Source organism: Antechinus flavipes, chromosome 4 (genome assembly GCF_016432865.1).
Source record: "Antechinus flavipes isolate AdamAnt ecotype Samford, QLD, Australia chromosome 4, AdamAnt_v2, whole genome shotgun sequence".
Classification (NCBI taxonomy): Eukaryota; Metazoa; Chordata; class Mammalia; order Dasyuromorphia; family Dasyuridae; genus Antechinus; species Antechinus flavipes.
The window spans coordinates 79,613,459-79,628,668 of NC_067401.1; the positions used below are offsets into that span (position 1 = coordinate 79,613,459).

The window sequence follows — 15,210 nt, forward strand, 5'->3', positions numbered from 1 at the left end:
ACACATTTATGTATAGTAATATATTATTATATATTTATAATATATAAGTATAAATATAAATATAAGTATCTTTGATGCTCATGACATCAATTATATGTACTTGACACTGGTGTTTCTTGAGATCATTTAATGTGATTCAGCTTTGATTAATGGAATAACTGTGCTCTTAGCCAAAAAGCCAAGAAATAGTCCTTATGATGTCAAGAGGGAAAAGAAAAAAAAAAAAAAGAAGGCTCCCTCTCATGGGTTTGCTAAAGCCAGCTTTAAGTGACTTAAGAGAGCCAGTTAAATTTTCAGTGTGAACTTTTACACTTCAGAAATTATCAAAGCAAATTACAAATTACAAATCAGCTTGATTTTTTAATTTGTTGCTTGTCTAGATTCAAGATACTGATGGAGAAAATGTTAATAAAGGAAATTAAATGTAAAAGTTTTTTGTTTGTTTTTTTTAATTGGCAAACCAAATTGTTAAACATCTACCACCATACCCCTGCCCCTTCTGGTGAATTTATGGGAGGAAATGGACAAAAATCATCTGGCACAGGCAGGCTGCTTATACTTTGATCAGCTTTATTGTAGACAATAATGTCAAGATGGCAGATCAACTGGAACCTTGGAATACAGCCAAGTCTCAATTTGTTCAAATAATAAATCCCTGAAGTAGTCAGCATTATTTAAATTTGTACTTCATTTATCCACTGGGCTAGAACCAAGTACCATGTTTTACATAATTATAACTTGAAATAATGTAAATTCAGATACACATGATTACTTCATGGTATGGATTATTCAAATTAGTCAGGACTTGGCTTGAGCACTAACAACTAAACATACTTCTTATTATCTACCTCAGAGTTTTGATGAAAGCATTTTACAAACCATAAAGTGCCGTAGAAGTATCAGCAGCTATTGTTATAAAGAAAACCGTGGCCATGATGATTTTAAATGATCTGTTTTTCTGTCACAATATTCAATATCAGATACATTATTATCTGTATTCTTGTTACATTCAAGTTGTAACAAAATCCCCCAAATATAGCAAAGGGAAAAAATGTTAAGTCTCCCTGAATTATACAATCTAACTGCTTGTTTGTTTGTTTTTTTATTTCGAATGAAGACTTCCACTTCAAAATATATTTTCAAGGATCTCGTCACAAAAAAGAATCTTTACGAATGTCCAATTTACCGGACTTCTCAGAGAACAGAATCAGTAACCTCTCCTGGCATGTTTACCAACTTCATAACGTCAGTGTTTTTGAAAACACAGAAACCTCCCCCTCACTGGATCACAAGACGAGTGGTATTGCTGTCTGAACTCAGTGAATGAAAGAAAAGTTCCTTCATAGTTATCATATTTAACAGCTGAGACGAAGCAGTAGACCAAACATAAAAGAAATTTGTATGTAAGAAAGCAGGTCGTGAACATCTTCAATAAACAGTTAGCACATATGTGTCAGTTTCAATAAAACCTTATGAAATTTCCCCAAACCATCTCTTTTCTCTTTCCCCATTTTCACTCACAAATCATGCACAAACATAAAATCACAGAACTGGAAAGCACTTTAGATTTTATCTTGTCCAATCCCCCCATTCTACAGATGAGGAAACTGAGATCCAACAAGGACAAATGAGGTAGCCAGGGCCACTCAGCTAGTTAATGGTAAAGCCAGAGCTAGAGCTCAAAACCTTGCATGGTCATCCTTGCACGTCAACCAGGTATATTGAAAGGAATGCTTGCAGATGATGACAGTTCAGTTCAATCAAACATCTGATAAAAGTGCCTCTTCTGTGCCAGACACTGTTAGGTGCTAGAGATACAAAGATAAATAACGGACTAATTCTTCTAACTCCAGATAATGGTAACATGCCCATTCATTGGGCTTTGCTCTTCTGTTCATGTTTCTTTATGCCAGGAATTATGTTTTCCCTTAGATCCTGAACTGCATCCCTAGATATACCGGTTATATTCTGCTTCCCCCACCCCCAAACAGGGTTTGCCTCCTGCTGCTGTCCTTCCATTCCCCTAAATTCCCCTTTCTCTTGCCAACTCAGCTTCCACTCCTCTGCCTTGACTACGTTCCCTCATTCTCCCCCAGCCCACAGAGGGTCCTAATGAGAACAGTTGATTCAGTCATTAATTGACTCTGTTAAGTCACTTAAGCTCTTAGCTTTAGTTTCCTCAACTGCAGAATAGGGGTAATAATACCTTCCTCCTTCCCACTTTTCCCCTCCCTCCCTCTTCTCCATCTCCTCCTTTACCCCTTCCGACTCTTCCCCCTTCTCCCCAGCCCCCACTATTTGATGTTTCAACAACTTACACTGATATACTATAAAGCCAAAGCTGAAAAGTCTATTAGCCTAAAAGACTATAAATTGATTTCCTCAAATGAGGCCATGAGATCTGGATATCTCCATCCATCTTGTAGAATTTTCCCTATTGCAGTGGCTTGAGTAAAAAGGCCTGGTTTCACCCAGCCCCAGAATTAAATAAAAACCTTCCAGTTTACTCCACACACAAAGAAGTCAAGCTTGTGGTCAACTGTGCTGAATAACAACTGATCCTTTGGATATAGGAAGCTGCTGAGTTCTATATCTTTTTATCCTCCTGAAAAATATTTGCTATTTATTGATTGGGGTGGTGAGACAGCCATATAAGTCCCCATCACATGATCATTTCAGGCGCCCTTGAAAATTTGAACCTACAAAGTGATCCTCTGCTCTGGAAGGTTAGTTCTTCATTTCACTTAGTTGGAGAGAAGTGATCTTTAAACAGTTGATTTTGGGGGCCTCTTCCTTAAGGAAAGGGAATCACTGGCTGTGAACCCTTTCAGGATAAGAATTGTATCTTTATTCATTTTCGTGAACCTATCACATTCCTCAATGAATGCTTGTTGAATGTATTGTCCCCAAACAAGACAGTAACAGCTAAGATTTAAGCAGCTCCTTTTCAAATATCTCATTTGATCTTCATGATCCTTAAAGGGAGGGGGTATTATTTCTCCCCATTCTACAGCTGAGGAAACTAAAGCTGAGAGCTTAAGTGACTTGCCCAAAGTCAGCTAATGACTGAATCTAGCTGTTCTCATTAGGACCCTCTGTGGGCTACAGCTGGGGGTGAACATGGGCAAGGAGTCATGGCAGAGGAGTGGAAGCTGAGCTGGCAGGAGAAATAGGAATAAACAAAAGAACAGCAGCAGGAAGCAAACCAATCTCTGGCAGGCTCCAAGCACCATCGTTCCTGGCATATTTCTTCGGGAGCAAGCTGTCAGGAAGCTGAAAATAAAATCTGCACACGTCCATTGCTATCACCACCATGGGTTTCTTTTTCCCTTTATTAAAGTGAGTAGTTCCTGACAGCTCTAATTCCACCCTTTTTTTCCCCTGTGGGAGAGTGGGGCATTTGGGACCATAAGAGAGTTTCATAAGAGAAGCAGGTGGGGTAGAGGAACCCAAGAAGCCATGAATTCATATATAGTTATATGGCCCTGGGGTAAATTCTCAATTCTCCAAGCATCTAAGACCAAAGTTGAAGATGTCCATCTACATTAGCAGAGGAAATGTCTTTATCCTGGAGTTCCCTGTACCAATGAAATAACGGGTTAAGTGCCCATTGGTGGAGGTGTTCAGTCCTGTCTGACTCTTTGTAACTCTATTTGGGATTTTCTTGGCAAAGCTACTGGAGTGATTTGCCATTTCCTTCTCCAAGTCATTCTACAGGTGAAGAAACTGACCAGACAACTAACTGCCTAAGGAAGACGTTTATGGCCTCTCCTTAAGTCTATTTGAACCCTTTCTGCAGGTAGTTCAAGTGACTATTATTTTAAAATAAGTTTTTGTCCCCTAAAAAGCCCTAATCTTTTTTTAAAAACAGGTCAATCTTTAGCTAAATCCCACAGATATACATTTATTTAGGATTCCAGGCTGCCTGCTACAAAGAGGATTTGGGGCATTTTTTTTAAGTTGACACACTATGAAGTAAGATAATTATAAAGAAAAATAGAACAAAGACAATAAAATATCAAAGACAATAAAAAGTTACCAGGCATCTGGAATGAATTATTGCCAGGGAGGACTGAATTTAGTCATGAGCCTCTTGGCAGCTACAAAGAAAAGATTACTTTCAAGTTCAAATTAAATTACATGCATACTCTGTACCATTTGTCATCTGATGAAAAGAAAGCAAAATCTAGAAAGAAAAATTCGGCATTAATTCCAAAGAACTATTGTGTAGTCCTCAGCAGAATAAATATGTAATACATTTTCCATTCCTGAGGCAATTTTTCTAAGGGACAATTTAATGCCAATTTACTTCTTTCTCCACTTTTCACCACCCCCATCTTTTTCCACTAAGTTGAACTGGGCCACATTCATTCTCAAGAGTTCTTTTACTTGAGTGTTTTCTAGGGTTTGTTTTAATCTGTATGATTTCTATTTACTTTGATTAAACGGTCAACTAGCTATCAGTGAGTGACACTTGTATAATGACCTTAGTGGAAGGAAGTCAACCTAGCAAGAGTAAATTATTTGTTTGATCAGTTTATCAGATATGATAAATCCCATTTGGGGTTTTCTTGACAAAGATACTGGAGTAGTTTGCCATCTCCTTCTCCAAATCACTTTACAGATGAGGAAACTGAGGCAAACAGGGTCACACAACTAGCAAGAGTCTGAGGCTGGATTTGAACTTGGGTCTTCCTGACTCTGCTGCTCTAGCCACTGAGCCACTCACCAGTCCCAAATCAAAAAGCAAGACTTGCCCTTAAAGACAGGGACACAATAAATCTGGGGCAACAGTCATAAAAGTTACTAACCTTCCACTTTTGACTTCTTCACTGATAGCCTCCCACTCCTTTGCTCTTCCCACCCAAGATTCTGTCCTGGATTCTGATGATCTGTAGTTTTAAAAAGAGACAAAAGTGTTGCCCTTTTTTCATGTTTCTTGCATTAACCTTCCATATAAACTGAAATATAACAGGAAATCATTATTCTATCTCTGTTTTTCCCATTCAGGCTTTTCTCAGTTCATGATCTTCTTGATTTCTTTGCTATCACCTGACAGTGTTGACTTCCTTCACTAGCTTGATTTTCCCCCTGCCTCCTCAAATACTTCTTCTATTACCTGCCCAGTCTCTTCCTCTTCCTCCCCTCTAGATAATAGGCTCTACCCTGGATTTTCTCTTCTCCACTTCTCTACACTTGGTGTACCTCATCTATTGCCATCTATTATATCATCTATTAACATCTATTATATCATCTATTGCCATCTATTGCATCATCATCTATTGCCATCTATTACATCATCTATTAACATCTATTATATCATATCATCATCTGTTGCCATCTATTATGTTATTATCTAATGACGTCTGTTATATCATCTATTGCCATCTATTACATCATCTATTGCCATCTATTACATCATCATATACTGCCATCTATTATGTCATCTATTGCCATCTATTATATCATCTATTAATATCTATTATATCATCTATTGCTATCTATTGCATTATCATCTAGTGCCATCTATTACATCATCTATTAACATCTATTATATCATCTATTGCCATCTATTACATCATCATCTGTTGCCATCTATTATGTTATTATCTAATGACGTCTGTTATATCATCTATTGCCATCTATTACATCATCTATTGCCATCTATTACATCATCATCTACTGCCATCTATTATGTCATCTATTGCCATCTATTATATCAACTATTAACATCTATTATATCATCTATTGCTATCTATTGCATTATCATCTAGTGCCATCTATTACATTATCATCTACTGCCATCTATTATGTCATCTATTGCCATCTATTATATCATCTATTAACATCTATTATATCATCTATTGCTATCTATTGCATTATCATCTAGTGCCATCTATTACATCATCTATTAACATCTATTATATCATCTATTGCATCTATTACATCATCATCTGTTGCCATCTATTATGTTATTATCTAATGACGTCTGTTATATCATCTATTGCCATCTATTACATCATCTATTGCCATCTATTACATCATCATCTACTGCCATCTATTATGTCATCTATTGCCATCTATTATATCAACTATTAACATCTATTATATCATCTATTGCCATCTATTACATCATCATCTGTTGCCATCTATTATATCATCATCTACTGCCATCTATTATGTCATCTATTGCCATCTATTACATCATCTATTGCCATCTATTACATCATCATCTACTGCCATCTATTATGTCATCTATTGCCATCTATTATATCATCTATTAATATCTATTATATCATCTATTGCTATCTATTGCATTATCATCTAGTGCCATCTATTACATCATCTATTAACATCTATTATATCATCTATTGCCATCTATTACATCATCATCTGTTGCCATCTATTATGTTATTATCTAATGACGTCTGTTATATCATCTATTGCCATCTATTACATCATCTATTGCCATCTATTACATCATCATCTACTGCCATCTATTATGTCATCTATTGCCATCTATTATATCAACTATTAACATCTATTATATCATCTATTGCCATCTATTACATCATCATCTGTTGCCATCTATTATATCATTATCTAATGACGTCTTTTATATCATCTATTGCCATCTATTACATTATCATCTACTGCCATCTATTATGTCATCTATTGCCATCTATTATATCATCTATTAACATCTATTATATCATCTATTGCTATCTATTGCATTATCATCTAGTGCCATCTATTACATCATCTATTAACATCTATTATATCATCTATTGCCATCTATTACATCATCATCTGTTGCCATCTATTATGTTATTATCTAATGACGTCTGTTATATCATCTATTGCCATCTATTATATCATCTATTAACATCTATTATATCATCATCTACTGCCATCTATTATGTCATCTATTGCCATCTATTACATCATCTATTGCCATCTATTACATTATCATCTACTGCCATCTATTATGTCATCTATTGCCATCTATTATATCATCTATTAACATCTATTATATCATCTATTGCTATCTATTGCATTATCATCTAGTGCCATCTATTACATCATCTATTAACATCTATTATATCATCTATTGCCATCTATTACATCATCATCTGTTGCCATCTATTATGTTATTATCTAATGACGTCTGTTATATCATCTATTGCCATCTATTACATCATCTATTAACATCTATTATATCATCATCTACTGCCATCTATTATGTCATCTATTGCCATCTATTACATTATCATCTACTGCCATCTATTATGTCATCTATTGCCATCTATTATATCATCTATTAACATCTATTATATCATCTATTGCTATCTATTGCATTATCATCTATTGCCATCTATTACATCATCATCTGTTGCCATCTATTATGTTATTATCTAATGACGTCTGTTATATCATCTATTGCCATCTATTACATCATCTATTGCCATCTATTACATCATCATCTACTGCCATCTATTATGTCATCTATTGCCATCTATTATATCATCTATTAACATCTATTATATCATCTATTGCCATCTATTACATCATCATCTGTTGCCATCTATTATATCATTATCTAATGACATCTTTTATATCATCTATTGCCATCTATTACATCATCATCTAGTGCCATCTATTACATCATCTATTTCCATCTATTATATCATCTATTGCTATCTATTACATCATCATCTATTGCCATCTATTATGTCATCTATTGCCATCTATTACATCATCATCTGTTGCCATCTATTATATCATCATCTAATGACATGTTATATCATCTATTGCCATCTATTACATCATCATCTAGTGCCATCTATTACATCATCATCTACTACCATCTGTTACATCATCATCTATTGCCATCTATTACATCATCATCTAGTGCCATCTATTAAATCATCCATTGCTATGTATTATATGTATTGCCATGTATTGTATCTCTTGCCATGGCTCAATGATAGTGTACAAATGACTTGTCTTGCATTCCCAGATGCTTGTTAGAAATTTGTAACGTCATTCCATGCTACAGCCCAGACCAGAGGTTGCTCCTTCCCTTTTAATAGAATCTTCTGAACTATTTTGACTTTTCCATGCAAGATTTCCATTTTCCATAGGATCTTCTTCCTGTAATTCAGAGCAGCCATTGAAATGGGCCAATGTATGTGGTTCTTGTGACTCTCTGCCTTAGAGCGGGTCACAGAGAGTAGGGTCTCTTTCCTATCACAGTAAAACGTCAGGTCTTCCCTGTGTATCTCATACATGCCTTCTCCTTCAGGGTACATGGTAATATCAACTTGAATTCTTAGCTAGGAGAATTCCCAGCATGTAGTGCGACATGAAGATGGAAGGGTTTTCTTCCAAAAGCAAGACACAGATAATATGTCCACATTTAGCTGTGATTAAATTAATGACTTATTTCAAGCAATTAACACAGAGACCCTCTTGCACTTCCTCAGTCATGATCCTTGAATATCCTCCCAAGCCTCTAAGCTTCTGGAATCCAGCTTTCGAATGTGTCTTAAGCCAGAGCAGGGCACAACCTGTAATTTCTTCTAAATGGGAGGCCGAGGCTGGTGGACCAGCTTAGTTTAGGAGTTCTGGGCTATAACAGGACTAAACTGACTGCCCTAAATTTAGCACCAATATAGTAAAAGTCTGTGATGATCTCCCAAAGTAGATATAAAGCCCAGAGAAAGTGGACTCAGTTTAGAGAGCACATGTGGGAAAGGGGCTCCTGGTTGCTCACAAATCCAGGGAGAGATACCAGGCTGCCTGTGAAGGGATGAAAAGTCTCAGATCAGCAAGGGAGTGGGGCAAAACTTGCACAGCAGTCAATAGTGGAATCAGGTCTACAGGTGGCCACTACATATCCAGTCTTGGTGAGATGGGGAGACCCATTTTAAAAAAAAGAGAAATTCGTGTAGTATGAACTAGAGGTCTTTCACCCTCCAGCTTGCTCTACTATAGTTTATCAATATCCTTCTAAATTATGTTTCCTAGAACTGAACATGACATCCTCAATGGGATCTAACCAGGCACAGTACAGTAGGACTACCATTGCCCTGATTTTGGACAATGTGACTCTTTCATTCTATCCTAAAATTACAATAACCTTTTGATTACTATATTGAACAGCTGATTCAGCTTTAACTTGCTAGCTAATAAAAACTCTGGACCATTTTCAGCTAGATTACCATGTATGTTCTATATTAAAGTTACAAATTTGAGTTTCCAAACCCAAATATAAGATATTATTGAATTTTAAACCTTATTCCCTAAATTAAATAAAACTCTAGAAAAGTTCATCTTATTTTGAACTGGTTAACTGGATCAATTAATGGAGTCTTACTGGTATGCTTTCCTCCAAGATTATCAAATCAAGAATCAGTTTAGTTGGCTAGCTCAAGTGCTTTTCAAAGAGATAGATTGATTTTGGGATACAATAGGAATAGTTAACACAAAATATCCCCCTAAAAGTCTGTGATCTCCCAAAAGTACATATAAAGCCCAAAGAAAGTGGACTCAAAGTTTAGAGAGCACATGTGGCAAAGGGGCTCCTGGTTGCTCACAAATCCTGGTTGTTGGAAATCATTTTCTCTCATTTTTAGGGTACTCAAGAATTTCACTTTAGATAAAACTTTTTTGTTGATTTTCTAGTAGAATCATGATCATCTGTCCTTGACTTCCTCCGGAAGCTTTGCTATTAACCCAGAGTTGCTGCTAGAATGCCAATGGGAAGATGGAAGGTCCAATAATGTCTGTACTATTCTTCCTCAGATCTAAGGAGGAAGAGAGGAAAAGAGAACCTTCTCCTTTCCCCATCGTGGTTCATTCTCGAGGGGTTCACCTATGATGTTTACTCCAATTTTTCAAAAATTAATCTCTTCTCTAGTCACTTGATGACAATCCTAAAATGTGGCCAAGTTCGCTCAGCCTGTCTGAACACAAGTCTGGTACAACCACATATCATTCCAAATTTGAATGCCTTTTAACATTTATTTTAAGGACCATGAGTGTTCTCACCTAATTATGATATCAAGGATAAAATGGAGAAGGGATAGTTTCTCTCCACCCTCATAGCAGCAATTCTCAGATCAATATGTGACATTGAATTCTGAAAATGGATACCCTCTTTGATTTCAGTTCTTTGCTACAACAACTGAATTATAGGTTGATTTTTTTTTCCTTTCTTTAAGACATGTTCCTGGAAGTAGTATTATTTAGTCAAGGGGAATCTACAACTTAACTTTTAAGGTATACTTTCAAGTTGCTTTCCAGAAGGAAAGAGAACATTACTTGGCTCCATCAACAAAGCTCATACTCCCCTACCTCATTCAATAATTACATTTTTCTTTTTCTTTTTTTTTTAAATTATTTTTGCCAATCTGATGGAAATAGGATGAAAACTGAGCTGTTTTTAATTTGGGCTTAATTTAATTTGTGACTCAGCATTTATTCCTCACATGATTATTGTTTTTTTTCTTCTGAAAACTGCTAATTAGGCAATTTTAGAGGATGAAATCCAAGCTATTAATAGTAATATGGGAGAGGAGGAGGGGAAGTTCTGCTTTGTAGTCAGTCAAAAAGCATTTATTAAGCACCATGTACCAAGAATTGGAAGCACAAATATAACAAAAAAAAAGATGGTGTCTGCCTTCAAGAAATTTACATTCAAGAACGGAAGACAACATTTAAAAGGACACTGAATTGATTTGAAATCTGGTATTGCTAGGCCCTCTTCCTTTTGACTTTTTTTCTCCCATCATCCCCCTTTTAGATTTTAGAACTTTTATTCTTTTTTTTTAATAGCTTTTATTTTCAAAGTATATGCAAAGATAGTTTTCAACACTCACCCTTACAAAACTTTGGAATTTTTTTCCTCCTTCCTTTCCCCCAAGCTTTCCCCTAGATAGCAATATATTAAACATGTGCCATTCTTTTATACATAGCTCCACAATTATCATCCAATTATCATACTACATAAGAAAAATTAGATCAAAAAGGAAAAAAATGAGAAGGAAAACAAAAAGCAAGCAAACAACAAAAAAGGTGAAAATACTATGTTATGATCCACACTCGGTTCCCATAATCCCCTCTCCAGATGCAGATGGCTCTCCTCATCACAAGTCTATTGGAATTAGCCTGAACCACCTCATTATTGAAAAGAGCCATCAGGGTTGATTACTGCATAATGTTGTTGTTGCCGTGTACAATGTTCTCTTGGTTCTGCTCATTTCACTCAGCACCAGTTCATGTAAGTCTCTCCAGACCTCTCTGAAATCATCCTGCTGGTCATTTCTTACAGAACAGTAATATTCCATAACATTCACATACCTTAATTTGTTCAGTCATTCTCCAACTGATGGGCATCCACTCAGTTTCCAGTCCCTTGCCACTACAAAAAGGGCTGCCACAAACATCTTAGCACATGTGGGTCCTTTTCTACTTTTTTATGATCTCTTTGGGATACAGGCCCAGGAGAGACACTCCTAGATCAAAGGATATACAGCTTGATAGCCCTTTGGACATAGTTCCATATTGCTCTCCAGAATGGTTAGATCAGCTGAACTTTTGTTCTTACAGATGAAGCTTTTTATAATTTTTTTTCTAGTTCTATTAAACAATCCTTTGGTAGTGTATTGTTCAATCTAGTACTGTAATGCCCCTTCCTTCCCATTTTTTCATTATTTCCCTGAAGAACCTTGACTTTTAGTTTCTCCACACTAATTTTATTATAAATTTTACCTAATTTTATAAGAGAATCCTTTGGTAATTAGAGTAATATGGCATTGCATTTGCAAGTTAATTTAGGTTTTTTTTTTTTTTTTAACAGCACAACCTAATGATGAGTAATCTTCTCTATTTGTCCTTGGTTATTTCTGTCAAGTTTTGTACCTGTATTCATATAACTTTTTGCATGCATCTTGGTAAACAGAGTCCCAAATTTATAACATACTAATTTTAAATGAAATGTCCTCTCCATACCAAAAGGTGGGGAGAGACGGGGATAGGTGACTTCATTTTATCCTGCTACATTACTTGTCTTCCTCCTCACCAACTTGGAGAAGCCACAATGGGGCCCAGGACTAGTGTTTCAGGAGAGACCTTACTCCTATTGCACCTTTACTTTCCAGACTTCTCCACGCCAGCTACCTTCTCATAGCCAAGAATACCACTATTCTAGGAAGTGTTATTCTGACATCACCTCATTCTAAACTCTTCCTCCTCACCAATCATCTTGTCCCTGTGTGGGACACTCTTCTCCCATCCACTCCTCTATGCCCAATTTTGCCTTGTATTTCCTCCCATTAGAATGTGAGCTCCGTAGACGTAAGAACCATTTTGTTTGTATTTATATTCCAACACTTAGCACAGTGTCTGGTTCTCTTTTAAAACTCAAAGTGTACCACCTGCAAAAAGTTGTAACTTCATTTCTCTGCCTATACTTATTCTTTCAATTTATTTTATCTTTTTTAACTATTCAAATAATAGTGATAATGGATAAACTTACTTTACATCTTATTTTATTGGAAAGGCTTCTAGTGATTTTTCATACAGATGCTATTTTTAGGTAACATTAACTCTCTTTAAAATGATTCACTTTTGTTTTTTTAATACCATAAAATCATGTTTTCTCAACTTTTCCCCCATACTTTTTGATATCATTATTATTAATATAGACTCATGTGTATAGTTTTCCAAATGTTGAGCCAATCTTGTATTCCTGATTAAAAAACCTAACAGCCAGAATTTATAATTTTTCCATGTGTTGCTATAATCTCTGTTATTTGTCAACATTTTTGAGTTGATGAGATAAGAGATATTTGTCTACATTTTTCTTTCCCTGGCTTGGCTCTCCTTGACTTAGCCATCAACACCATATTTGTTTCATAGATTTTTCCTGTTTTTACAAAGAGAATATGTAATATTGGTATTTTTTATTTCCTTTAATTGCCTTTGAAATCCACCTGGTCATTTTTTTTGGGGGGTGGAGGGCTTTGCTGTAATTTGATTTTTTGTAAGATTGGGTTTTTTATTTCTTATTCTGATGAATATTCATTTTTGTACATTTTAATCCATTTCCTTTGTCACTTCTTTGCTGGGATGTGATTTGTCAAGTTCTTAATGTCACTTGTCACAATTTTTAAACTTTTTTACATAGGAAAATTTGGTTTGACTCTCTAAAAATCATATAACCTCTCAATTTACTTAATATAGGCTTTCTCTCCAAATCAGTTACTAGTTTTGTTTACAAACAAGCTTTTTACTTTCAATTTTACTCATCTCAGTATTTCAACTTTGGTGCTAAATTTTATTGTGCCTTTCTGTCTCTTTAGAAGTAGCACCTTCCCCTATTTTTCTCTGCTTGGCCTTTTTCACTTGGTCACAACAGACATAAAAAATCTGTTGTCTGACAATCAGTTGTTGGGGATAATTTGATAGCTGTGGCTTGATAATTCTCTAGAGTGGATTGAAGCTTGATTACAATTCCTATTCCTTGGACTTCAAAGACTCACAATTGGGTTAATGAATGCCCTAATGTTAGAGTAGTTCCAAGACATTTAGGGAAGCATTAACTATTGTCATGAGTTGCTATGATCCCTCTTGGGTAGCAGTCAGCTTTTATAATGGTATTGCCCAATGAAGTGAGGCAAAGGTTAAAAAAGAGTTAAAGTGACCAATATTAATGGGGCAAGGTCAGAATTTTGTCTGAGCCCACAGAAAATTAACAGACTGGTAAAAGATTAATAACTGTAAACAGAATAAGAACACCCCTACACAGAGAAATTTTGAAAGGCCTTCTGGCACTGATGACCCAGTCATCGGAGGGGTGGTGTCCTTTGTCCAAGTTCTCTTAAAATTTGTAGGGCAAACCAAGAGTCTCCAAGAATTGCCACCAATATATATTAAGTACCTACTTTTCCCAGGCACTGTCCTAGGCCTGGGGATACAAAGAGTGGCAAAAGATAGCCCCTCCTCAGGCTTGCAGAGAAGGATGAGATTTTAATGGGATTTGAAGGAAGCCAGGGGGTCAGTAGTCAGAGCAGAAGCATCTCATTCATGGACCAGCCAAGCCAGTAGCACTGAGAATACCAGTCCAGGAGGAAAGTGGACTGGATCTAAAGGAAGAAGGGGGGGCTAAGTTATGAATGCCAAACAGAAGGTTTTTGCATTTGTTCCTGGAAGCAACAGGAAGCCACTGAAGTGGGGGGAGGGGAAAGGAAAGGAGAGAGAATGAGAATCAGAGCTGCACTTTAGGAAAGCCATTTTAGTAGCTGAATATAGAAAATGCAATAAAAGGGAGAAAAATTTGAAGGAGGCAGACCCACCAGCAGGGCTACTAATGTGTGATTGGAGAAGGGAACTAAATGATCTTCAGGCGGAAATGATCCAGAGAGACAGTCCAACAGCAGAGACTGAGGGTACTCAAAAACACTAGACCAGCTTCTATTTATCTGTATATAGGATTAAATAAAAAACCTCTCTGGCCTGGTTTAAGGCCTTGTGTGGTCCTTTCCAGCATTACTTCACATTATTCTTCTTCTCAAATTTCTCACTTTAGTCAAACTGGACTACTAGTCACTTGGCATTTCATCTCCGGGCTTTTGCACACCTAGAATTTCCTTAACTCTGCCTCTCAAAATTCTTCGCTTCAAGGAAAGCTTAGGTAAGGTGCCTCCTCTACTATGAAACTTATGTTTTGTACACTGAGATTTCCTCATTTATTGTTTTGTCCCTCTTCAAATGACCTTGTAGTTAGTTGTATCCACAAAAACCACCAAAAGGAAAGAAACTGCCTAATTTTTTTGTATATAGTCTATGCTTAGCATAGAGACTTGATAATTTTAATAAGCATATGTACACTTAATGCATATTTGTTGAATTGACATTGTTGGGATGGTTCTTCTCTTTACTGAGAACTTTTCCACTTTATACAAATGAAATAGGTTATGCTTTAAAAAAAAAAAAAAAGTCCCAATTAAACTCACAATTTTATTAACACAAAACAAGTTGTAGCAGCCTAAAGGTATCTTGAATGAAGGAAACTGCTTGCTCTCCATGTAGCCACTAAGCCTAAATTCAAAATAAAGTAGTATTTGAATGCTTGCATGCACGTGCATACGTCCCAAATTGGGGATAGAGTAGGGGACAGAGTTTGTATTTCTAGTACCAGAAAAA

At 36.0% G+C, this 15,210-nt stretch overlaps 1 protein-coding gene across 1 annotated transcript in view; it reads left to right on the forward strand.

Annotated features, from left to right (window-relative positions):
* DNAH14 (dynein axonemal heavy chain 14) overlaps positions 1–1,476 on the forward strand; it is a 386,173-nt gene extending 384,697 nt beyond the window's left edge. Inside the window, exon 85 of the mRNA XM_051996560.1 lies at positions 1,118–1,476. Coding sequence (XP_051852520.1) covers positions 1,118–1,327 — 210 coding nt within the window. The 3' untranslated portion in view covers positions 1,328–1,476. The remainder of the gene's footprint in view (positions 1–1,117) is intronic.
* The last annotated feature ends 13,734 nt before the right edge of the window (positions 1,477–15,210 follow it).